General features: G+C 43.4%; 2 protein-coding genes and 1 long non-coding RNA gene across 7 annotated transcripts in view; 2 read left to right on the forward strand and 1 right to left on the reverse strand.

Moving 5' to 3' along the window:
- The window catches only part of LOC116616912, a gene marked incomplete in the record, with an annotated part of 52640 nt that overhangs the window by 14245 nt on the left and 14697 nt on the right, over positions 1-23698 (reverse strand). Inside the window, 2 exon segments of the mRNA XM_048729222.1 lie at positions 1-16; positions 237-432. Of these exon segments, the coding sequence (XP_048585179.1) occupies positions 1-16; positions 237-432 (212 nt within the window).
- Positions 9005-12720, forward strand: LOC116602017. Of its 2 annotated transcripts, XR_007311990.1 has the most exons (3): positions 9010-9316; positions 9893-10049; positions 10377-12720. It is a non-coding gene; the product is annotated as an uncharacterized LOC116602017 (long non-coding RNA). The 2 variants fall into 2 exon arrangements; XR_007311989.1 differs by having other exon boundaries at positions 9005-10049.
- LOC116602015 (zinc finger CCCH domain-containing protein 13) lies at positions 13791-23617 on the forward strand. 4 transcript variants are annotated; one of them, XM_032363031.2, is made up of 4 exons: positions 13791-14263; positions 15090-18251; positions 18405-18465; positions 19197-23617. In XM_032363031.2, the coding sequence occupies exon 4, from the start codon at positions 19267-19269 to the stop codon at positions 22849-22851; it is 3585 nt and encodes a 1194-aa protein (XP_032218922.2). In that variant the 5' UTR covers positions 13791-14263; positions 15090-18251; positions 18405-18465; positions 19197-19266; the 3' UTR covers positions 22852-23617. The 4 variants fall into 4 exon arrangements, with proteins under 4 accessions (XP_032218922.2, XP_048585181.1, XP_048585182.1 ...); XM_048729224.1 differs by lacking the exon at positions 18405-18465 and having other exon boundaries at positions 19197-20779; positions 20840-23617; XM_048729225.1 differs by lacking the exon at positions 18405-18465 and having other exon boundaries at positions 19197-20513; positions 20664-23617.

Genomic DNA, 23698 nt, shown 5'->3' on the forward strand with positions numbered 1-23698 from the left:
GGTGGGGTTTTCCAGCCTGCACACACATAAGTTATCAGTGAGTTGGTCCAACTTGCATGACAATGCTGTTCGGGTTTGATAAAATATCTTTACACCTGACACACCTGACGCGTGACAGTACTATTGTTGCGTGAAAGTACAAGTGTTGTGTGACTGTACTAGTGTTGCGTGACAGAACAAGTGTTGTGTGACAATACAAGTAATGTGTCACATTACAAGTGTTGCATTAAGAGTACCTGGCGAGCACAAACTACACTTCCGGTTCAGTCCATGCTCAAATTGGCATCCCGCAAGTGTTCGCGATCCTTCCTCGGTCTCCAGGTGTCTGGCAAGGAGCTCATCGAGCACTTCAGCCTTCTGGTCAGCGGTGAGTCCACACGTCTCTAGGCTGATCACATGATCAGCGTAAAGCCCCACGAGTGACCATATTACCTGTATAATGTAATGCAAGATGTAACAAAACGCTATTTACACCAACACACCGTCAAACAAACCATGTACACTTTTTTTTATAAGAAGGTCTAATTTTAGTTGAGGCTGGGCCGTTATTCTTCGAGCATTTAAAGGCTGAAAATGTTCAATCAACCACTCCTGAAGACTCCTGTTAAACAACCACGGATTTGTTATTGTTTAGATGAGAAAATATGACGGTCTATCTGCATGAAAAAAATTGAAACGAACATCTACAAATAAAGTATGAAACTTGACTATATGAGATTAAAAATACCCCAGTTACTTGTTGTAATTAGCCGATGGAAACGGATGCTTTGTATGGCTCTGTATTATGGTAGTGTTAAATGGCGGCGTGATTGGCCTCTTCTTTAATTTCAGTGAATATAATACGCAATAAAGTATTGGAAAAGAATTATACGAATGTTCAATAACAAAAATATTTAATTCAATTTGATCATTTATCACACTAGCAAAACAATATTTTGCTGTTATCTCAGCCTTGGCAAATGTTCTTAGCATGTGCTCAGAAATTGGTGAAATCTCAGGCAGGACATTCTTGTAAAAAGGTTCTTATAAAAAGGGGTGTAGACTAATGCCACATAGCATAAGTCTACACTTAAAATCTACACTTAACTCGACTATATAATCAAATACTGTAGAACCCCCTCGAGCTCGAACTCGAACTCGGATTAGTATCCCCCGTAAACTCGAAAGGTTGGCTCTAATACAAATTTAGTAGACGGGGAATTCTGAAGTTATTCGAACATTTTAACTTGGTTAATCCGAGATTAGATATCTTGAAATATTTTGTTTTCCCACCAAAGCTTCATTTAATTATCTACGAGAACAGCAAGCACTGTGGGATTTGAAGTCACGCCTTTATGTGCAACTCAGTGTCTACACTGCACTAGGAGAATCTGTGTATCGTAACCCGCAGTGCTTTATGGGTATTACACAAATAAGCGTAAATAAAATACAAATCCAGGTTTCAAAAACTGTACTATTCTTATTATTATGTTCCTATGGACATCCACATAGCTTTCAGATAAAAGGATTCAGCCGTTTTTACGCTACCCATGAGCCACCGCGGGTCACGATACATTGATTCTCGAATGCAACCTTTTTTGAAATAGGTGTATGTGTATCACTGACTGATGATGTGAGTACTAGAATAGCAAAATAGAGTGTGACAAACAGGTCTTTTGAGAGCTGGGAGCGGATAGCTGAAGACTGGCAGATTGCGTGACATAAAATATATAGATAAAAATGCTCCCAATCAATCAAACTAGAGATAAATAATGTATGACCACAGTATTTGAATTGGTGTTCCGGATGGCCGGCTGACTTATCATCGTTCTTGCATAACATTAGCCATCGCTAGATAGCTAAGACATACTGTCATTTACCTATACTGAGCTTGACCGTGACTTTCAAGTGTAGCAGGGGACTTAACGCTGAAGCATATACTTGCAAACGGGCCCACATTGTATCAAGCGGAGAAGGGCTTCACCAATCTTAATGCGTTTGAAGTATCAAAGATGGCCAAGAATAATTTGAGAAGACCTGCTGTTTCCATTGTAGTTTGTTTACTTTTGAAGTTTGCAACAGGGGAGAGAATTAACTCCTGCGATTCCGAGGCGCTTTTTGGGTTCGGTGCTGCGTTAGCGATTTTCGGGCTGTTCTTAGTAGTGTTCGGTTCAACTGTCATATATAGCATCAAGCATAAGGAGCGACTCATGGGCGAACGCTTGCCGATGGACGTCGCAGAATCGAACGACAACACGAGCGTTGCCGAGGACAATACGACACCAAGGCGAAGGAGCCTTAAAGCGGATGCCTCAGATGGAAATATCTTGAACAATTCGGAACATGTATCTAAGGCGGGAAAAAGCGAAGATACAACGAAAGAAGGGCGTAGCCTACTCGAGTCGGTCCCGGAGGTACGAGATTACGCCGAAAGGGAGATATAACATGACTCTTTAAAAGAAGGAAGCGATTATATGAACGTGTCAGTTGTGAATCGTCGACAAACAACCGAGGCTCCGAATGCTTGCCTAACATAAGCCGAGCCAATTACGAACATGGTTACGAACCACGCCGTGAGAGGTGCCAAAAGCAAGCTGTATATCGAACGATCGACCGATTTGCAATCATTTTGCTTATGAATTAAAAATAGTGTAAATGTGTATAAAGACCATAAATTCACAACGGTTTCATATAGGGAGGGAGCTGTGTGCCCATTTGTCACAGGTATCCCACATTTTTAGCTGACAAACCCATGACAATTCCGGTTTCTTAATTAAGTCGGCGGTATCATACAAACACTAAATATCCCTGCCTCGGCTTTTTAGTAAGCCGTTTTACCACATGGACATATTATCAGCACTGGTTCACAGCTCTTAGTGCAAGTTAGCCGTAAAGTAAGACGCGCTGGTAAGAAATCTAGCGCGAAATGCGGCTACTCAGCGTGGTAGTGATTTTGATGAGCCTATGGCAAGCGGTAGACGCTCAGAGATTGAAGGTAACGAATTCATCCTTGGAGGTGCTATGGGTGCTAATACTTGTCGCTATTATTCTGTACGTGTTAATAGCGGGCTGCAAGAGACTAGTGAGACGAATAGATAAGCTAAGAGCCGCCAAAAGACACGGCGCTAGACGCGCACCCTCTCTGGAACTGCACACTTTTCAGAACGCAGTGGAAATAGAATCGAGTAGACCAGGATTGATATCCCCTTGTAATAGCCCGATACAGGGTGCTGACGAAGACATGAGTGACACGTTGCGAAATACGCAGACGAGAGATGATCCTTGCGGGGCAAATACGGCAAACTATGATTACACTGCGGTATGAACGCAGACTACAAGAAGTGCCTTAAGTAGGAACGTGCCAAGTACCTAGGTAAAAAGGAAAACCGGCTACTTGCCTAGCATGGCTAGTAATGATGCGTCGGGTTTAAATATATAGATGAAACCTTAAAAAGTTGGTTCACACATGAACGATAACGGTATACAAGGCATGATTATCTACACGCAATCTTCGAGACACTGACGTATCATGACAACCTGTGTCAGCCATCGTCACGCAATCTCGATCTGGTAACGAAATCGCTTTATTTGTCATATGCGTACTTTGACAGCTTTGTGGGGGAAGGAATATACCTGTTGAGCCTCCAGAGACAAGAAAAATAAAAGGTCTTAGTGGTGGTTTGAAATACTGTAGTTTGGATGTCAAAAATTCAGTATTGTTATTGAATACAGTGATCACTAAGCGTGAAAAAACGAGAAAGTTCGTAGACGGTGTTTACCGAGTCCACAAGACTGTATAGAAGTACTTTTATTTGCATCGATCTTAGCATGCAACCATCTCGTTGTCATTTACAAAAAAACATGCTTTACCGACGGTAAGTTCACATGACACTGACGGTTCTAATTGTTGTACCTTTGAAAAAAAAAAACGTCTTATTCTTTCTTTCTCAACTGCTAATAAAACTATTTTCTCAGCAATCTCAGTCTACAACTTCGATAGTACAGAGCTTATTTCATCAGCCGGAATTATTCAACGGCTCATGTTAGGCCTCAGTGTTAAACGAAGTTAGATCCGACTCATCCGCGCGCTTGGCTTAACATTAAAGTGACATTCTAGAGTATTTTGGCCAGTGACCCGCCTTCTTGCAATTTGCGGCGTAACAGGGGCATTCTATCTGCTGACTAACAAAAGAAAACAGCGATAATTAACCTGATATTTTGGCGAGCTTACGATGGAGTCCCCCATTTTCTTGGGTGTCAAAGTCCCCCAAAATTCCAATTCTTTTTTTTGGCCTCCAGCTGCCACTCCAAAAACTTGCTCTCAAAACTGCCTATACCAATATCAGAACAATTAAAAGTGTGCTAGCAATTATTCAGTGACAATGCTTACATTAGGGGACTAAACAGAGAACTTATGGTGACGTTGTGAAACAATTCAGCACACCTCTATGTTGATAGCAGGACAATGCAGAGCGCCTTTGGTGCTTCTCGCGCTGTGCGTGTCCCTAGCAAGATCCCAGAACCAGACCACGTACGAGTACGGCTTTGTAGCGGTGAAAAGCATGCTTAAGGTATATGCTGGTGTGTTTGCTGTGCTGGCTGCAGTTGTAGTAATCTTGGGCTTGAGTAAGGCGTACTGTGCTTGTTGTCAGTGCGAAGAGAAAAAGCGATCAACTCCAACGGAGAAAAGACAATGGAAAGTGCGAAAGATGAAAGAGAATTCCAGCAACAGAGAGCAGAAGCGTGAAATTTGTCATGAATGCCTGAAACATAAAGTTCAAGGGCAGCTAATATAATTAACAGAGAGCACAGGCGTACGAATTGTAAAAGGAAATCGACAATATTTATCCTGGTAGAGCTTCGTTTCCATCACTCAGGTTGCCCTTGGTCGTGAGAGAACTGGGAACTAGTCTACGCTCGTTTACGAACTTATCACACGAACGGCGACGAGTTCCGAACCTTTTCCCGATCAATTCGCTGAACCAAAGACTGCCAAAAATAAAAATTACGTTCACATGAAGACATAAATCGTCGCTATAACAACCCTTATGGATGCGTTTTTCTAGGAGTGGTTTAATATTAACAGCACTGGCTTGATAGTCTTGGATTTACGAAAAAGGGCTGTCTGAGTTATGGAACCGAGCACATTGTTTACAGCAGGCCTCGTTTCCATAACTCAGATTAACCTTCTCACTCACTTTTTCTGCTACTTATAAGGGCTTGAAATTATAAAGATTAGTCTATTTATCCAGGTATTTTTTTTAGATTTTACTGTTAATTTCGAAATTCACAACAGCTGAAACTGACCCACATCTCTAATTTAAAAATCAAAATTAATTCCAGTTTTTTGTATACATGTCGTTTAGTTTATATACAAAAGGGGTTATATGAAGAGCTGCCTGTCGGACAACCTAAAAATACCTCTGTTGGAAAAAAAACTACAAACTTAATTTACAAACCTTAATAAATACCAATAATTTTATTAAAACCTAATTCTAGGCAAATAGAGGTAGTGTTTTTTTTGCTGACTTGAAAATTACAACATGGATAACATATCATATGTCTTATCAAAGCTTTTTTTCGTGCATTCTTAGACCCTAAAAATAATGCAGCTCTGAAAAGAAAATGTGGTTTGCTTGAAGCCCTAAATAATACCAACTGTATATTTACCTGTTATAACAGTTTTATTAAATGACCCACAGGGTTTCTGGAAAAAAAATGTGGCATCATTTTTTTGCTATTTTTCTCTGTTATTTTGTTTTTAAAGTGTTCAAAGGTTGATGAAGGGGCATATGCATGTACCTGTATAAAAAAGACACTCATCCTTATGATTTAGTTATCATCATTGTTCTGCAGCAAAAACAGGCAGCTTTATCATAATATCATGTCCTCTATTACCCTTGTTCCAGAGCCTTAAACTGCTATCTATTTAGTGGCCAGCGAGCTTAAGCTTTCGCTCACTAAATAGAGAGACGTTCGAGGCTCTGGAACCAGGGTAAGCATTCGCTGGCCGCTAAATAGAGAAACGTCGAGGCCCTGGAACCAGGGTAGTTCCCTATGTATCTTATTGGTGATTTTCAGTGATGAACCAATCAGAAGAAGCAAGAACAATAGCTGTTAGTCATCTGATAGGTAAGGTATATTTTATGTGGGGAACCACATACATAATAATTAACCCTATAACCAAATTTTAATTTTTGTAATCATGTTGTGTTATGTGTATTTTATAGTTATTTTTTTTTTTGTCTTAGCTAATAAAATTTCTAGAATCAGGGTCATAGCAGGGGATGGGGGTTTTGAATGATTAGTGCATTAGTAGAGCACTCTCATGGTTCCAAAGTGCATATGGGGTGATACTATTCCTTGCATCTTGAGCACTGGATATAGGCTTATTTCTGTTGTTTGGGAGCCAACAAACACAGTACACTTTTTCTGAGTTCATACCCTAGCAGGCCTGGATCTTAAGATTGCTATAGCTGGAAACTGACACATTTTGAGTTCCTCTAGGCAAGCAACATAGTGTTGCCTACATACCTTGTTTAGTACTCAAGTTTCCCTGGGTCATCCCCAATGCACAAAGATGTGGCACTTGTGAGGGCATAAAAGCTACAATCTTTACTGGTATAACTAGAAAGACTACAGACAAGCTGAAGGAAAACTGGATTATCTGCATAGGCGTGGTGTAGACAAGTTACATGCTGCATGCCTCTGTTTTTTTGTTGCTCCAACAAATATGGCTAACACTTGGAACATCAGTGCAACTAGTCACAGAGGCGTATAACAAACTTTTTCAAACTTGTGTTGATTTATAGTGAAATCTTTACTGCCCATTTGGATCTGTACATTATACTGATGTAATGTCTTCTGGGCTTTTGTATGAAGGGTAATAACAAATTTGTAAACATTTAATATATGTATATATACTTATTAGATAGAAAATCAAAACAACAATAAAAAGACTTCCAAGAATACAAAGTTTAATGTGTCATACAATGTAAATAATATAGATATAGCCCCAGGGGCTATAGGCTCAGCCTATGTTTGGGTATGGGGGTGCTTCTGGGGGTTTTGAAACCTGACCCTGTTTAAGACAAAAATTCTGAAAAACCATACCCTGTCTAGGACAACACCCTTGATTTTAGGACCCTGTTTAGGACAACACCCTCAATTTTAGGACCCTGTTAGCACGTGAGAGCAAGCAAGGCAATCAGATCGGCGGCAGGATCAGTGGTTTAGCAAGGCAACCAAATCCGTACCCTGTTTAGCACAGTCTTGCTTAAAATTATGTACCCTTTTCAGTACAAAGTGGCCTGAAATATATACCCTGTTCAGGTCAGAGAGGCCTGAAATGTATACCTTGTTTAGGACAGAGGTCAATAACCATACCCTGTCCAGCAGCATGTTCCCATATAGCCCATATAAGGGAGTACCCCCCCGGAACATATAGCTTGTAACATTAATATGCTCATTACAAATGGTTATCCCTATGATGGAGAATCATTATATTAGCAAAGGCTATGCATATTATCAGTTCCATTGTGTTCTGGTTAGATCAACCTTTGTTCTAATAGTGTCCTATACTGTCCTAGTGATTTACATCAATCAATCAATCATCAAGTCCTCATGTGACCTTATTTAGTTGACTAGTCTCCATCATTCAACTTGTTTTCCCTCCAGCCTTGTTATTATTGAAACTCCCACACCCATGCTCCTGAGGAAGGGTGGGGGATTAGATTTTGAACCTGTGCAAAACTGAGAAAAGCCCCCACCCTCTCTTCTGTCATAGCCAGTACACTCAAGTAAGTCAGGCTGTAGCAGGGGGTGGGGCACTTGGGGCATGTGCCCCCCCCCCTATATTTTAGAAAAATGAAAGGAACTGACCAGTAGAGACATGGCTGCGCCCCCGTTTCTGTATTGTGTCCCCCCCCCATTTTAACATGGCTCTGCGAGTACATTTGTACCAATTACTATGAAGATAACAGTTACTAAAAAAATGGAAAAATAAATAATTTTCATCTGGCATCAGTTATCATTCATATTCGTTTTAGCACATTTTGCCGTGCAGCTTGCCACACGCTGATACAAGGAAACGTTTCTACAGAGGAGATAGCCTGCTAGCCGGCTCTCATTGTGTGTTATTTGGAAATGTTTTATTTTCGAATATTGGGAACCCTGTGAACGCGCGAAGGCTGAGGTGCGCTGGGTCGAGGGTGCAAAGAAATTTCTTTAGAGAGCCGGCTAGCAGGTTACAGAGGAGAAAGAGACTCAAACCAGAAACTGACATGACTTTTGCAAAGCATATGTGATGCTATTCACTTATCTCAAAACCCCCAGGGTAGAGACAAGTCTGAGAGTAAAAAACTGTCAATTCCCCCACCTCCTTAGGTAAGATTCTAGTCCAAAAGTGCTCTAAACCTCAAGTTAACCACACACTTCCTGGGGACCATGGGGGAGGGCGGGGTTTAAATGACTAGTGCATTAGTAGGGCACTCTCTCATGGTGCTTATAGCACAACATTATATATACCTGCTATTCACATAAAAATTCTACACAAGCTTCCTAGCTGTTATCTATTTATAACTTAACGCTCCCATTAAAAAAAATCATAACAAAAACTGTAATTTTAATCAAAATTTTAAATGATATGTAAGCATACCTGTCAACTCTCCCGCATTAGGCGGGAGTCTCAAGACTTTGGGCCCCTTCTCCCGCTCTCCCGCACTGAGCACCAAATCTCCCGCTTTTTTTAGCGATTTTTATCGATTCCGCAAAATTATTCTATAGGAAATCATTATAATTTCAAGCCCTTATAAGTAAAAAAAAGGGGGTGAGAAGGTCAATCTGAGTTATGGAAACGAGGCCTGCTGTAAACAATGTGCTCGGTTCCATAACTCAAACAGCTCTTTTTCGTAAATCCAAGACTATCAAGCCAATGCTGTTAATATTAAACCACTCCTAGCAAAACGGATCCATATGGGTTGTTCTAGCGATGATTTTTGTCTTCATGTGAACGTAATTTGTATTTTTGGCAGTCTTTGGTTCAGCGAATTGTTCGGGAAAAGGTTCGGAACTCGTCGCCGTTCGTGTGATAAGTTCGTAACCAAGCGTAGAATAGTTTTCAGTTCTCTCACGACCAAGGGCAATCTGAGTGATGGAAACGAAGCTCTACCATTTACCTAGGCTCCCGCACTGACCAAAACCCGAAAGCGCAACGAACAAATACTGACTCGGAGACCCATCGGGCTTTGCTGGCGAACGAAAACCTGCTGGATCTTCAAGCAAGAACACTTGCCCGTTTCTTTAAACTCTGGGTGAACTAGCGTAATATACACCCAAGGTAACGATAAAACAAGGAAAATGAGCTGATGATAAGACAGCACCCCACTTATGTTGATCTTTGCCTTCCATCCTACCAAAAAAAACTTAAACTATCAAAGACAAAATCTTAGATGTCAGATCTATTTGCAAAACTAGAGGTTTTCAGAAGTGAAGCGAAGTGGAGCGCTCGGGCAATGCACTGGTCACATGTTAAGCTGAGTTTAGGCCTCGTCCCCACGTATCCGTTTACGTTTGTGAACGCAACCCTTTTGTTTTCGAAACCGTTTTCAAAACGATCTGCGTCCACACGAATCGTTTTCATTTTGAGACGGCCCGTCCCCACGAAAACGCAGAAACGATACGAAAACGATTAGCTTTACAGAGCATGCGCTTGCACCATTTTGCTTGTTTAGTAAGCGAATCACGTCATCGTTTTCGAAAAGTTCCCACGGCAACGTTAGATTCCGCTAAAAATTACCGCAACAGGCGCTGAGTCGCTTAGTGTCACGCACTGAGTCTCACGCATTCCTTCCCACTTATTTGTGTGATCTAATTACTAATAACAAAGCTGTTTTTAAGCCTATGTATTTTGCAGCGGGAGATCTTTATTTTGAAGAGAGGGAACCACTACAGGAATGTTTTAGCCCCTCCTACAAGTTGAATAACCGTGGGAAACTAAAGATAGTTATAGAGCTGCACAGTTTTCCATCATTACTGTCAACAAACAATGCAGTGATGTGAAGGCAAAAGAGGTGATGTATTCCAGACACGCTCTAAAATTGCTTGCTCTTTTCATGTCGCGCAATTGCATGTTTTATTCATTATGATTCTGTGTGTCTTTAAATAACAGTCTTAAAAGAACATGTTATTCAGCAGACCGTTACGTTACAAACCTTACAGAAATATTGTAATAGGTCAACGCTAGGGAGCCATTTGAAAGAAATTTTAAAATTTGATATTTTTTTCGTAGGCGGATTTGTTAATCCTGAACGTTAATATTTATCCATATCGGGGTCTCTTTTTTAGACAAGCTCTGTGATGCGAAACTAATGTGTTTACATTCCCACGATCCAATATAGGAGAGGTCTACTCCAGCCAATAAATTGAAAACAGACGACCCTAACAGGTCAGAGGAAACTTTGCGGTTAGCGGAAAACTCAAGAATAAGTAACCGAACACCCATCTGTCGTCAATATCACTGGGGAGCGGAAACCGCCGCCGGGCAAGATAGATTAGAACTTTGGAACTTTGGAACTTTGTACCTAAAGCTCACTCTACTACACTGTTTTGGCTAGGTACAACTGCGATCAGTGCACTAATGATTGCAGATCACAATAGTGAGAGACTAGTGATTGCCTAGAAAGGCAAGAACTGTAAGAACGAGAAATAACGCAACGAGCATTTCAACCTGCCATCCTAATTTCGGAACAGACCACAAGTAGGGGAACATCAAACGCGGAAAGTATCTGAGAACTGTAAGAAGTCGAGCTTGAGAACGCAACGAGAAATATTCTAGTAAGGAGATAGCGATAGATCAAAGAAGCCTGTACAAGCCAAAGACGCAAACATTTCTAATACAAAATGGGCGCACTAGCTGTGACACCAGGAGTGATTGCTACGATTGTGGTCATCGCAGTTATAGCAGTAGGAATGTTGCTGCTTTATTTTGTATGCAGATCGGATGACCCAGTCAAGGACCATACTTGCGTAGCCATGCTATATCCGCGCTCACGCTCCGAGCTGCGACAGCTAAAGGTCCCGCTTGACCCCGGCGAGCCCACCGACATACATGTCAATGCCGCATACGAACACGACGAGCACGCGACGGAACCTGAACACCACGCTGCTGGTCAGCACGCAGTGATGGTACACATGCGCACTGAGAGCGCGGACGGAGGTGAATGCAGCATCACGTTACATGCTGTAGAGAGCGAGTCGCAGTCTCGATCCGGAGAATCCAGCAGTCCCGATCCAGGGAATGAGAGTCAATTAATTCAAGCGGGGGACAAGACATGTCTGCAAGTGTCTCAGTAAGAGCGGAATACCAAGGGATTGATCTAACAAAGATCGAATCAGCTACATTCAGTCATCGTAGCAGTAATAGAATCAATTATAAGGAAATAGAAATAGTTTAAGAAATATTAAGAAATAAGAGTTGTTTAAAGGGGCTATGCACAACCTACATAAATCTTATGGCTCTCTTTGTCATCCGCTCGACATATAGAAAGAATCATAGAGTTTTCTATCGATAGAGGATGGCGAACGTAAATCCTAAAACTGAGAGGAGTCCAAATCGGAATATTTTCAATCGGAAACAAATTTTTGCCTGACACTCGTTTTCTATAAGAACGTCTAAATTCAGTTAGGGCTGGACCATTTCTATTTTTGAAGCATATCAAGGCCGAAAATTATTATTGATGTTCTTAGATTATTAAGTTTTTATTTTGCTACGATTACCGAATCAATTTTAAAATACCCGACAAGGTAGTGTGTATGTAATGCCAATGTAGTAATAATAACAGAATGACACAAATGATAAAATACAATGATATTTAGTTTTATAGTTCAAAACACATCGATCTAAAAAATAATTTGCCGCATCTGAGTCTCGGCTTATAGCATATTCAAGGAATCTGGTGAAATCCCAGGCTGAACGTTCTTATAAAAAGGTTCTTTCTTAAAAAAAAAAAGAGTATGCATTTGAAGGTATGTTGTGGCTATAATTATTATCTCCATTTTACTTTCGTTGGTCCGACGGAAACTTCAACCGTCAAAAGACACAAGAATCTATTAGATTCCGAGATATTAAACAGGCCATCCGCTCTAGATTATCAGTGACATCCTCAAAGGAACTTCCAATAGGCACACTGCTTTCAATATTTTTCGCGTTTTCCGTTAAAAATCATCGGATATTGTTACGTAATCGACCGGAAGTAAACTGGTGACAATGCGGCTTTAAGGAGACTGTCGTACGCGCTACATGTCGCCTAGTTTAGCCAGGCCTTAGCAACGAGTTTCCTCAGTGATGTGTTAATTAGTTTTAACTTCAAATTACTAATATCTCTTGGTTGCTGTAGGAACTCCATGGGAATGGCGAGTTGGAAGATGCTCTAAAAAGCTCCCAGTAACGACTACAAAATTAGAAAAATATCCGCTACAGGGTCATTTTTGGTAAAGTGGAATATGTTATGTAGCGCGTGAGTTAGGTCTGGACCAGTTATGTAGGGGGATTACTTTTACCTTGAGCAGAGATGGTTACTGTGTGATCCTAAACTTAAAAAAAGAGTATGCATTTAAAGGTATGTTGTGGCTCTCATTATTATCTCCATTAATCATAACTATACCCAACTCGAATCAGCCTTGGGGAAGGTTTTAGACAAAGCATTGTAAAACAACTGATAATAAATCAGGCATTCACGTTAATTGTCTTGCAGTTTCCTTTATGGCTGACAAAATTACTACAAATTACAACCCAAAAATATAAACTTCTTTCCAAACTATTAGGATGTCTCTTGGATAGATTGGCGTATTTTCATGGACGCCATCTAAGGCCTGGAAAGAGAGGCCTAAGAGCAAAACTCGATATTTTTTACTTCTTTGCTTTTGCGAATTATAGAAGGCTAATATTTGTTTCCCTCCCTCCCTCCCTTCTTTCTTTCTTTCTTTCTCTCTCTCTCTCTTCCTTCCTTCCTTCCTTCCTTACTTTCTTTCTTTCTTTCTTTCTTTCTTTCTTTCTTTCTTTCTTTTTCTTTCTTTTTCTTTCTTTTTGCGTTCATATTTGGACTTCTATTTTAAAGGCTAAAATTAATCTTTTACAGGATGCATGGCCTTTATTGAGGTCTTTATCAGAAACAAACAAAAGACAATCTGCATCCATGCTATTAACTATAGGGCAGTAAATACATAAAAATAGCCACCTCATAATTGAGTAGACAATTGTCATGACATTGCTGACGTAAAATGAGTCTCCACCAAGGTAAATGCATCATGGGTAGGGTAAACGGACCCTTACTGATACTTTAGGTAAGATTTTGAGAATGTAATATTGTTACTATGACTGAGCGTAGACCTCTTGCTCATATAGCAGAACGGCCCCGTCACGACTCCTGGGGTGAAGGTATGTCAGGTATGCTGGCCCCATGTCCAGCCTATATCATCTCTCAGCATGAGCGCGCCGTCACACTGATAGGCAATAATGCATTTCATATTACTGATACTCGGTTGGCAGCCCTTATTGTACTTATGTTTACTGCTTTACCTATTATATCCTTGCATGTTTTTCAATACAAACTCCCAGGTTGTAGAAATCTCGAACAAGAATACTGAATAAAGTATAACGAAATCATCGATCAAATCTTCAAAAGTCTTAATTGAATACGAAAATCTAGTAAGTGTTTTGCAGCTGACATGTTATCATCATTATCATTCGTGTTTTAACTGTAAACCAGCTGACTGCTTAGTAAGAAGCCAGAAGTCAAGTCAAATATCACGTGGAGTATATATAAAGTTTCGAGTGTAAAAAAAAAGGGCACAAGCGATTTGTATTCAAAGTAAAAAGGTTTCAACAAGACGAAGTTTGCACTTGTGATTTGATATAAAACCACGCCCTAAATCCGCAACTAAATTAACATGTTGAAAGATCTAGAGCTTTCTTTCTTCGGTCGCATAAAAAAAATAACGCCGAAAAGATGTGATCCTTTTGGAAGCCCATGCAAAGACCTCTGGATCCTCAAGCTTGACAATGGAAGATACAAGAGATAGAGAAAAGAGATAACGAGAGAGAAAGAGATAACAAGAAAAGATAGAATACGAAGACTTGTGTGTCTCTTGCTCGGTGTTATGGTGTAGATCGTGCAGTGATCGTGTAGTGAAGTGGAACGAACGCTGACAATTTGAATTTTCGAGGCTCATTAGCTCGGCGTTCGTTCGCTCTCAGAGATTACTAAGCTCTGGGCCTCTTTCTAAGGTGAGTAGAAGTGCGGAAATGCAAATGCCGAATTCACATTTTCGTGCCAGCTAGCTCGAATTCAAACACCTTAGCTTGATTAGGAATAGTCAAACAATGATTCCGCCCAAAAAGTGCGATTGAATCACGAGCTATTTCAAGAAGAGGGGTAGCGATGGGTACCTGGTAAAAAATTCGCAAAGTTTCGGAATCTCGGCGTCTCGGAGTCCCGTTTTTTTGCAATTTTAGGGGTCTCGGGGCCTCGCTTTTTTTACCACGGCTCGGTCTCGGATTTTTAAACGCGATCTCAGAGTCCCGAATTTTTGTTAAACGCGAACTGTCTTATGTTGTTACCATACTAAGCAAGCATGTATTGTAACTCTACTTATGTTTATGACATACCTCGAGCAAGTTATCCGAAAACATGCTCGAAAAAAAACTCGGGCTCGGTTGTTAATAGACCGGAAAAGCGCAGGCTCGAATTCAGAAATTTGACAAAGTCTCGGGCTCGGATTCTGAAACACGGGTCTTGGCGACTCGGCAAGTCTTGGATTTACGTATCGCTACCCCTAAGAAGGGCTGGTCCGGCACGAAACTACGAATTCTGCGTACCCGCGATGTTACTTGACACAACTATACACGAGATTCTAATGAGCACGCGCCACAACAGAGTGAGTGTAGCGTGAACCATCTAGCCACATTCTCGTTCAGAAATAGGCTACATAAGTTGTGTCAACCACGGCAAGCGAGTACAAACGATAAAGAAAAACAGCATAGCATTTCTAAAGCAAAAAGAAAATATATGTGAACCGGTAACGTTACATCTGAGTTTTGCTTATTTCGACAGATTGCAGAAACCACAAAATGTATGGATGCTTCTTAAAGTAAGACGTTAAATTTATGATAAAAAAACTACATAGCCTAGCAAGGGAGCTATCACGTGACAAACAAGCAAGGGAGCTATCGCGTGACAGACAAGCAAGGGAGCTATCGCGTGACAGACAAGCAAGGGAGCTATCGCGTGACAGACAAGCAAGGGAGCTATCGCGTGACAGACAAGCAAGGGAGCTATCGCGTGACAGACAAGCAAGGGAGCTATCGCGTGACAGACAAGCAAGGGAGCTATCGCGTGACAGACAAGCAAGGGAGCTATCGCGTGACAGACAAGCAAGGGAGCTATCGCGTGACAGGAGCAAGGGAGCTATCCCGTGACAGAGGAGCAAGGGAGCTATCGCGTGACAGACGAGCAAGGGAGCTATCGCGTGACAGACGAGCAAGGGAGCTATCGCGTGACAGACAAGCAAGGGAGCTATCGCGTGACAGACAAGCAAGGGAGCTATCGCGTGACAGACAAGCAAGGGAGCTATCGCGTGACAGACAAGCAAGGGAGCTATCGCGTGACAGACAAGCAAGGGAGCTATCGCGTGACAGAGGAGCAAGAGAGCTATCGCGTGACAGACAAGCCAGGCATATTATTGCGTGAAATAAATAACTTGTGTCAAAAATGGAAGACGCTGTGATCGTTCTTCTGGTTTGTGTTGCGGTTTTAATCGCAATTATGATTGCTCTTTATTTCTTGTGCCGCTCGGACGACCCCCTGAAGGATCACACGTGTGCTGCTCTACTGTACACGAAGATGACCGCGGTCAACCTTGAGGGCGACGAGCCATGTCTGATGGAGAAGCCACGAGAACCACGCAACAACGACATGAACACGACTCACTATGGCGGGAAAACACCAGATCCGCGTGACGGCGGGCGTGACGGTCCACGTGATGACGAAAAGCAGAAAGGCCTGCGTGACTTCACGGCTGACAAGCCCCGTGATGAAAGACGTGACAGCTCACGTGATGGAAGGCGTGACAGACCATTTGAAGAAAAGCTTGACGGCTCACGTGGTGGAAGGCGTGACGGTCCACGTGACTATGAAAAGTATCACGGCATGCGTGACGTCACGGTTGGTAAGCCACGTGATGGGAGGCCTGACGGACCACGTGATGGAAGACGTCACAGGTCACCTGATGAAAAGCTAGACGGCTCACGTGATAGAAGGCGTGACGAAACACGTGTTGAAAGGCGTGAGAGCTCGCGTGATGGAAGACGTGACGGACAACGTGATGAGAGGCGTGACGGGCTACGTGATGAGCGGCGTGACAGCTCACGTGAGGGAAGACGTGAAGGATCTCTTGACGAGAGGCGTGACTGGCCACGAGATGAGCAGCGTGACAGATCACGAGATAGAACACGAGAGGAGAGGCGTGACGGACACCGCGAACAGTGGCGTGACGGCCCACGTGATGAGAGAAGTTACAGCTCACGTGATAACTGGCGTGACAGCACTCATGGGGTTAAGCGTGACGGCGAACGAGATGAGAGGCGTGAGTGGCCACGTGTTGAAATGCGTGACGGTCCACGTGACGAAAGTAACAGCTCACGTGATAACTGGCGTGACAGCAATTATGATGCAGGACGTGACGGTTCAAGAGATCTCCGACGAGATATTCCACACCATGACTGGCATAATTTTCCAGGCGATAAAAGGCGTGACAGGTCACGTGATGAAAGACGTGACGTTCCCCATGATGAACGGCATTACCGGTCACGTGATGAAAGGCGTGACAACGCATTGTGGTTATAACGTTAAAATTGTGTTTATAGTAATTGCTTACAGTTGATTGCCGTATTATTTCTTGAAGATATATTTTTGCCGTCCTTATACAATCAAATCGGGACAACGGAAGAACGCTGAATCTTTAAGAAGATATTGCACTTTTATTAAATCTTGCACACTGTCACACCTGTACATTTCACACCAGAGCAGCTTCTATTATATCCATGTAACAAACGAAGTACATGTTTTCACTTTAAGAAATAAACACATTTGTTGTAAGACCAAACGGTACCCCCCCCCCCCCATTCCCCGGGTCAAATCTTTAATCCTCAGTTGGAGCCGGACATGGGGTCAATTCTTTATGGCAGTCATGGGGTTTGAGCTATTTCCAGCTTTCACAGAAGCACAGTTAGGAATTAATTACAGAGAAAGTTTGGAAAGCCAAAATACGTGGAAAATACTCCATTTTGCAGATAAATATAAATTAATACGGTATAGTGTTAAGCAATATATACTGTATATAGTGCCCAATAGGATTGAAAATTGTACTTTTATGTTTCGGTAAGACTGGGAAGCTAAAATAGTGTAGGAAACTAGATTATACGTACATAATATGTATCTTGTGCGATTAGTTTCTGTCTGTATAGTAGACATTGGTTGCAATAAGGAGCGTTGTTTTTGTTACACTTTGTCGTATTTCGAGAGCCAGCGCTAGTGCCCCTCTAAGCCCCGGATGTAAATCGACACTACCTTTAACTGGTTATAACTCCCTCTTGACAGGCTTATTATTCAATCGATCATTTGACAAATCAGCGATTGATTCATTTAATTGGAACTCTTTAAAAAGTACCAAAAGTATACGAAAACGTACGACAAGAAAAGGTCAACCCAATGAGCAAGCCAATTGTCACCTTGCAGAAATATATGAGGATCAAAGGTGCTAATACTAACACGAAAGCTAATCGTAAGTTGTTTGTAGTGTTCCTTAGTATATCTGACTGTTAAATAATAGGCCATCACTAAACCAACGGTATCGAGTGAAGAGACGTTAACAGTGCTATCTATCGGAGCGGAAAGCCAGCACAAATAACTTACATAACTCTACGAGGTAAACAAAACGCGGCGACGCGAGCGTGCTGGGGCCGAACATTCAACCGTCATTTGCGATCGTAAAGGGCCATAACAAGTGAAGAATCCCAGCCATAGCGTGACCCAACGAGTGAGAAGAGGCAATCGATCACTCTTCGTATACAACATCAAGTACAATATTTAGAACTCGTGACAGTCAATCGAAATAGTATGCAGTAGTCGCTCATTAGAGCCTGACGGAACAGTTACAGACAAGCAAGCGACTTGGCACGAGTTCAGCAAAGAGTTCAACGGAATACAAACAAAAAGGTAATCATTAACTATATTGTGAAATGAGGGGAGAAAGAAGTGTGCGGAAATTAGACTTCTGTGTTTTGCTTGGTTTTTCTTGTGCGTAGTATTTCGTGACCATGCTGAGTTGTAGTGAAGTGGAACGAACGCTGACAATTTGAATTTTTTAAGCTCATTAGCGCCGCGTTCATTCGCTCGTAGACATCGCTAGGGCCTTAGTTTGCTTCTCAAGGTGAGTAGGACCTCACAGAACTGTAAACATTTCTGACACTAAGCAAACCCTTATATAAATAAAGTCGAATTGGCAATAAAATTGCACAAAAGCGCTATATAGTTAGCAAAAATCCGTTGAAAACAAACAGTGAGAAATATATAGCAAAACAATTCGTAAACCTCGATGGCGTTAACGACGACATGCAACATTTTAAAGTATCTACTTCGAGATTGAGGCCTGTCAGAATTAGAAAACGACTTGATACTTTTTATTAAGTAATATCCAATCGAATTGACACGATATATCGACAATTATATGTAACAAGTACTTATGATTCCGAAACAAAAGCATGCAAAATAGAAAGAAATAGAGAGCAAGACATAAACAATAGAAAGTGCTATTGAACCTGCTAACAAGTCACACATAGCGATTGACTTGTATTTAATTCAGCAAACTCAAACAGATTGCTGGTAGCACAGAATGGAAGCTCCCTGCTTTATGTAAAGCCTTAAATGAATTCTAACCCCAAACCAACTGAAACACGCTCCAATGGGCACCAAATAATTAGTGACGAAGTCACACTGCATGTCAGTGCAGCGAGCGATATATATGCGTGACAGAAAAACAAGGCAGAACAGTGCTTGACGGTCACGTAAGACACAGCATGGAATTAAATGTGATAATTCTGCTAATGTTATTTTTGGTTTTAATATTATTCATGATTGTTGTTTATTTTGTGTCGCTCTAAGGATACCGTGCGCTGCTTTGCTCTATCCGAAAGCGATCTCGACCGGAAAATTCGTCCGACTTCAAGAAATCATGGTCAACACAGAGCAAAATCTATCGAGAAGAAGCTCACGCAGCGAGCACATGCGGATAATGTCCAAACTGCAGGAAAAGCCACCAGAGTCACGCACCAACGGCGGACCTCCTTACAACGCTCGAGGAACTCGACCACCAGACAAGCGTGACACACGAGTATCTCAACCACCAGACACGCGCGACCCCCGAGGATCTCGACCAACAGACACGCGCGACGCGCGAGGATCTCGACCACCAGACAAGCGCGATACGCAAGGGGCTCAGTTACCAGACAAGCGCGACACTCGTGTATCCACCAGGCCACCAGACACACGTGACACGCGAGTATCGAGGGCACAAGAGACGCGCTCTACACAAGACTCGCGCGGCGGATCAAGACGATCTGCGAGTCGAGACACGCGTGACCAAGAGCTTGACGCTCGCGGGAGATCTCAGAACGCGCGTACTAGAAGTATGCGAAACAGCGGTCCACCTGAAAGAAGAGATGATTTATCGCGTGACAACAGACGTGAGGCTCCACGTGATAACAGGCGCGAGGTTTCGCGTGACAACAGGCGTGACGCATCACGCGATAACAAGCCTGATGTACCACGTGAAAGGCGTGACACATTACGCGATGAAAGGCGTGACATGTCACGTGATAAGAGGCGTGAAGCATCACGTGATGAAAGGCGTGACATACCACGTGATGAAAGGCGTGACATACCACGTGATGAGAGACGTGACGCACCACGTGAAGGTAGGCGTGACCCACCACGTGATGACAGGCGTGACGCATTCCTTGACGACCGCCGGGAGGGTAGAAGCACACAAGAATTTAGCCGAGATAACCGATTGCGTCAGCGAAGCTTGCGCGCACGTTCGGTGGATAGACCACGTGTCACAAGAGCTAGATCTGAAGGTGGAAGAAGAAGCCGTTCTCTTGGTGATGTTCGTCTTAGAAACCGCGCGAGGTCAGTTGATCGAGTGTACGACCTTTGGGACAGGCGCTATAGCATGAAAAGGGACCCATACCCTCAAGATGACATGCGAGAGAGACTTTATGGCGGCACACGTGACATACATCTAGCAAGAGACCCACCACGACACGAGCCGCGAGATAGCATGCCGCCTTGGGAGGGCCCGCGGGGACATTCGACACGTGACAAGGCGCGTGACATACCTCCGCACTGGAGTGACCAATACAGCATTCAAGCTCGGGACGATCTTTACAACAGACTTCAGGCACGGGACGACCCATACATCAAACAGCCCGGACGGGACGACCCGTACAACAAACAGCCCGGACGGGACGACCCGTACATCAAACAGCCCGGACGGGACGACCCATACATCAAACAGCCCGGACGGGACGACCCGTACATCAAACAGCCCGGACGGGACGACCCGTACAACAAACAGCCCGGACGGGACGACCCGTACAACAAACCTTCTGCACGGGACGACCTGTACGACCGACCTCCCTTACGAGATGACCCGTACCACCGACCACCTTTACGGGATGATCCCCACAGCAGACCTCCCTTACGGGATGATCCCCACAGCAGACCTCCCTTACGGGATGATCCCTACAGCAGACCTCCCTTACGGGACGACCCGTACAACAAACCTTCAGCACGGGACGACCTGTACGACCGACCCCCCTTACGGGATGACCCGTACCACCGACCACCTTTACGGGATGACCCCCACAGCAGACCTCCCTTACGGGATGATCCCTACAGCAGACCTCCCTTACGGGATGATTTCTACAGCAGACCTCCCTTACTCGACGACCAACCTCCCTTACGGGATGACCCGTACAACCGACCTCCCTTACGGGATGACCCGTTCGGCCGACCTCCCTTACGGGATGATCCCTTAAGCAGACCTCCTTTACGGGATGATCCCCACAGCAGACTTCCCTTACGGGATAAACCATACAACCGAGATCCCTTACAGAATGACCAGTACGGCCGACCTCCCTTACGGGATGATCCCTACAGCAGACCTTCCTTACGGGATGATCCCTTAAGCAGACCTCCCTTACACAATGATCCGTTTGACCGAACTCCCTTACGGGATGATCTCTTAAGCAGACCTACTCTAGGGGGTGACTTGTACGACCGACCTCCCTTACGGAATGACCCGTACAGTAGAAACGAGGCAGGTGACGACCATGGCGAATATGGCCCAGTTTATCAACAAGCAGAAAGACGTGACATGTATGGGAGGTATGTGCCACGCGAAATCCCCGCGCGTGTAGAGCAGCACGAGTTTGACGCACTTCATCGCGAGATTCGCGCAAAGTCGGAGGAGATCAAGCTCCAGAGAGAGTCAGTGAACCGCGACATCCGCAAGGGCATTTATCAGCCAATCAGCAACAAGGAGGCGAAGGTGCGAGAGGAGCTTATGAAATGCAACGGTACGCACCGCGACATCCTATATGACGAGCGTGACGCAGGGCAACATCACTATGAAGAGATCCCCCCAAGGATGTCACACAATAGCGACTTGTCACGCGACCCGTACGAGGACGTGCATGACCCTCGTTACCTTCCAAAGCCGTTCGAGATGAGCCAAGGACGCAACGAAGATAACATAATCCGAAGGGAGCCTCGACCAAGACCTCACTCAATACAAATCACACACAGACAACACTCCAGTACCACGGATAGTTTTCTAGACACACAAAGAAACATGCGTGGACACACAGGGAACCCGCCACAAGACATGCGCAGACACACAGTGGATGGAAATGGCTGGGGGGCTCTTCCAGACACTTACTTGATGTCAATCGGGATGCCGACCTCTCAGCCACCGCCAGCGGGCAAGGCAATGAACATACAAACGATTGACCCTCTGGAGATCCAGACACGCGCACCGGAAGACGAGCTGAGAGATTCCTATGTCAAGTATTTTGGTAAGCCTGAAGATTCACCCCATTCTCCTTACTTAAGGTCACTTAATAGCGTGGGTGATACAGACAAGAATGGATGGCGTTACCCTGACAAGAATACATTGCGTGACGTAGACAATGTCAGACAATCGCGCGACAACAAAGATGGATCGCGTAATGCAGACAATAGGCTGCGCGACGAAAAGTTGCTCAATGATTCATGGGAAGCGAGTGAGTCGATGTACCGCGTGCGCTCGTTCGATTTCAGTCATCAGGAGAAGCGTGCGGCTCAACCACGTTCACGCTCCCTAGACCTGCACAGCGCCCCACCGAAGGAAGAGATCCGCGAGAGAGACACGCGGGGCAAACCTGTCACGGCAGTCGCACCAACGCGTGCGCGTGTCATGCACGTGGAGTCAACTACACCGCGACGGGATGACAGATCGCGCTACTCTTACGACCCTTACGACGACAGAAACGATCGCTACAACGGATACAGCAGTGATCATTATAGCAGACACGACAGGAGCGATTATTATGACAGGCAAGACAGACGTGATCATTACAACAGGCAAGGCAGGGGCGACCATTACGACAGGAGCGGTCATCACGGCAGGGCCGACAGGCGCGATCATTACGACAGGCGCGATCAGAACGACAGGCACGACAGGAAATACGACGAGGAGAGAGAAGATTACGTGTGAACATTTAGTGTCAACACCGGTCCACGGTACTAGATAAAAACGTATTGACGATTTGACAGTAAAGATTGAGTGGAGCTTGATGGCAGCGATCGTAACGATAACTACAACAAGAACACTAAGTTCAATAAATATAATATCAATTTGTATCATTTTAGTCAAACCTTCCAAATACATCCGTACAATTTACGCAAACATTTCTACAGGAATGTTTTTTTTTTTACATTTTCTATATACGCATTGTTTTTAATCAAAGTAAAACCGTAACTAGTTGCGCCACAAAGCGTGATGTTCAGTTGCACTGCAGTATGAACATAGAATAGAGTATGCAGTATAGAAGAGTGTAATATAGAGAAAAACTTTAGCTTAGAAGTGTCACGTCGCGAGTTTGCTTAAAGGGGCTCTGTCAGTCGCCATTTTGTCATCCAAACAGCTAAAGAAGCAGGTAGAAAATATTCATTTGCATCCGCGTATCGACATTTTTAACAACTGAATTTAATAGTTTAAAGATAAGCAATGCTTTTGTACGGTTATTTTGTTATTACTTTAAATAATGAAAAGCCAAAGGATAACAAAATGAAAGCTGATTGAGTCCCTGTTTTCAAAATACAAAAAAAAAAATGTAAACCATTTGTATTTATGGCATTATCAATGCCTGCAATTAATGTTAAAAAGCTAATGACATTTATGTCAAGAAGTTGTGGAATTTCCTATTTACTCACTAATGGGTGTAAGGCAAGAGATGACTTGAATAAACTATAGAAAACTCGTGGTGGCCCAAGTGGTTCGTGGATAACATTAAGGGGCGGTTTGTTTTTCTGATACAGGAGGGTCGAAACTCTTTAATGGC

The sequence above is a fragment of the Nematostella vectensis genome, chromosome 6, assembly GCF_932526225.1.
Source record: "Nematostella vectensis chromosome 6, jaNemVect1.1, whole genome shotgun sequence".
In the NCBI taxonomy this organism is placed as follows: Eukaryota; Metazoa; Cnidaria; class Anthozoa; order Actiniaria; family Edwardsiidae; genus Nematostella; species Nematostella vectensis.

Bases quoted from the DNA above. Each gene is read 5' to 3' on its own strand.
- LOC116602015 (XM_032363031.2), top strand. From the start codon at position 19,267: ATGGTCAACACAGAGCAAAATCTATCGAGAAGAAGCTCACGCAGCGAG.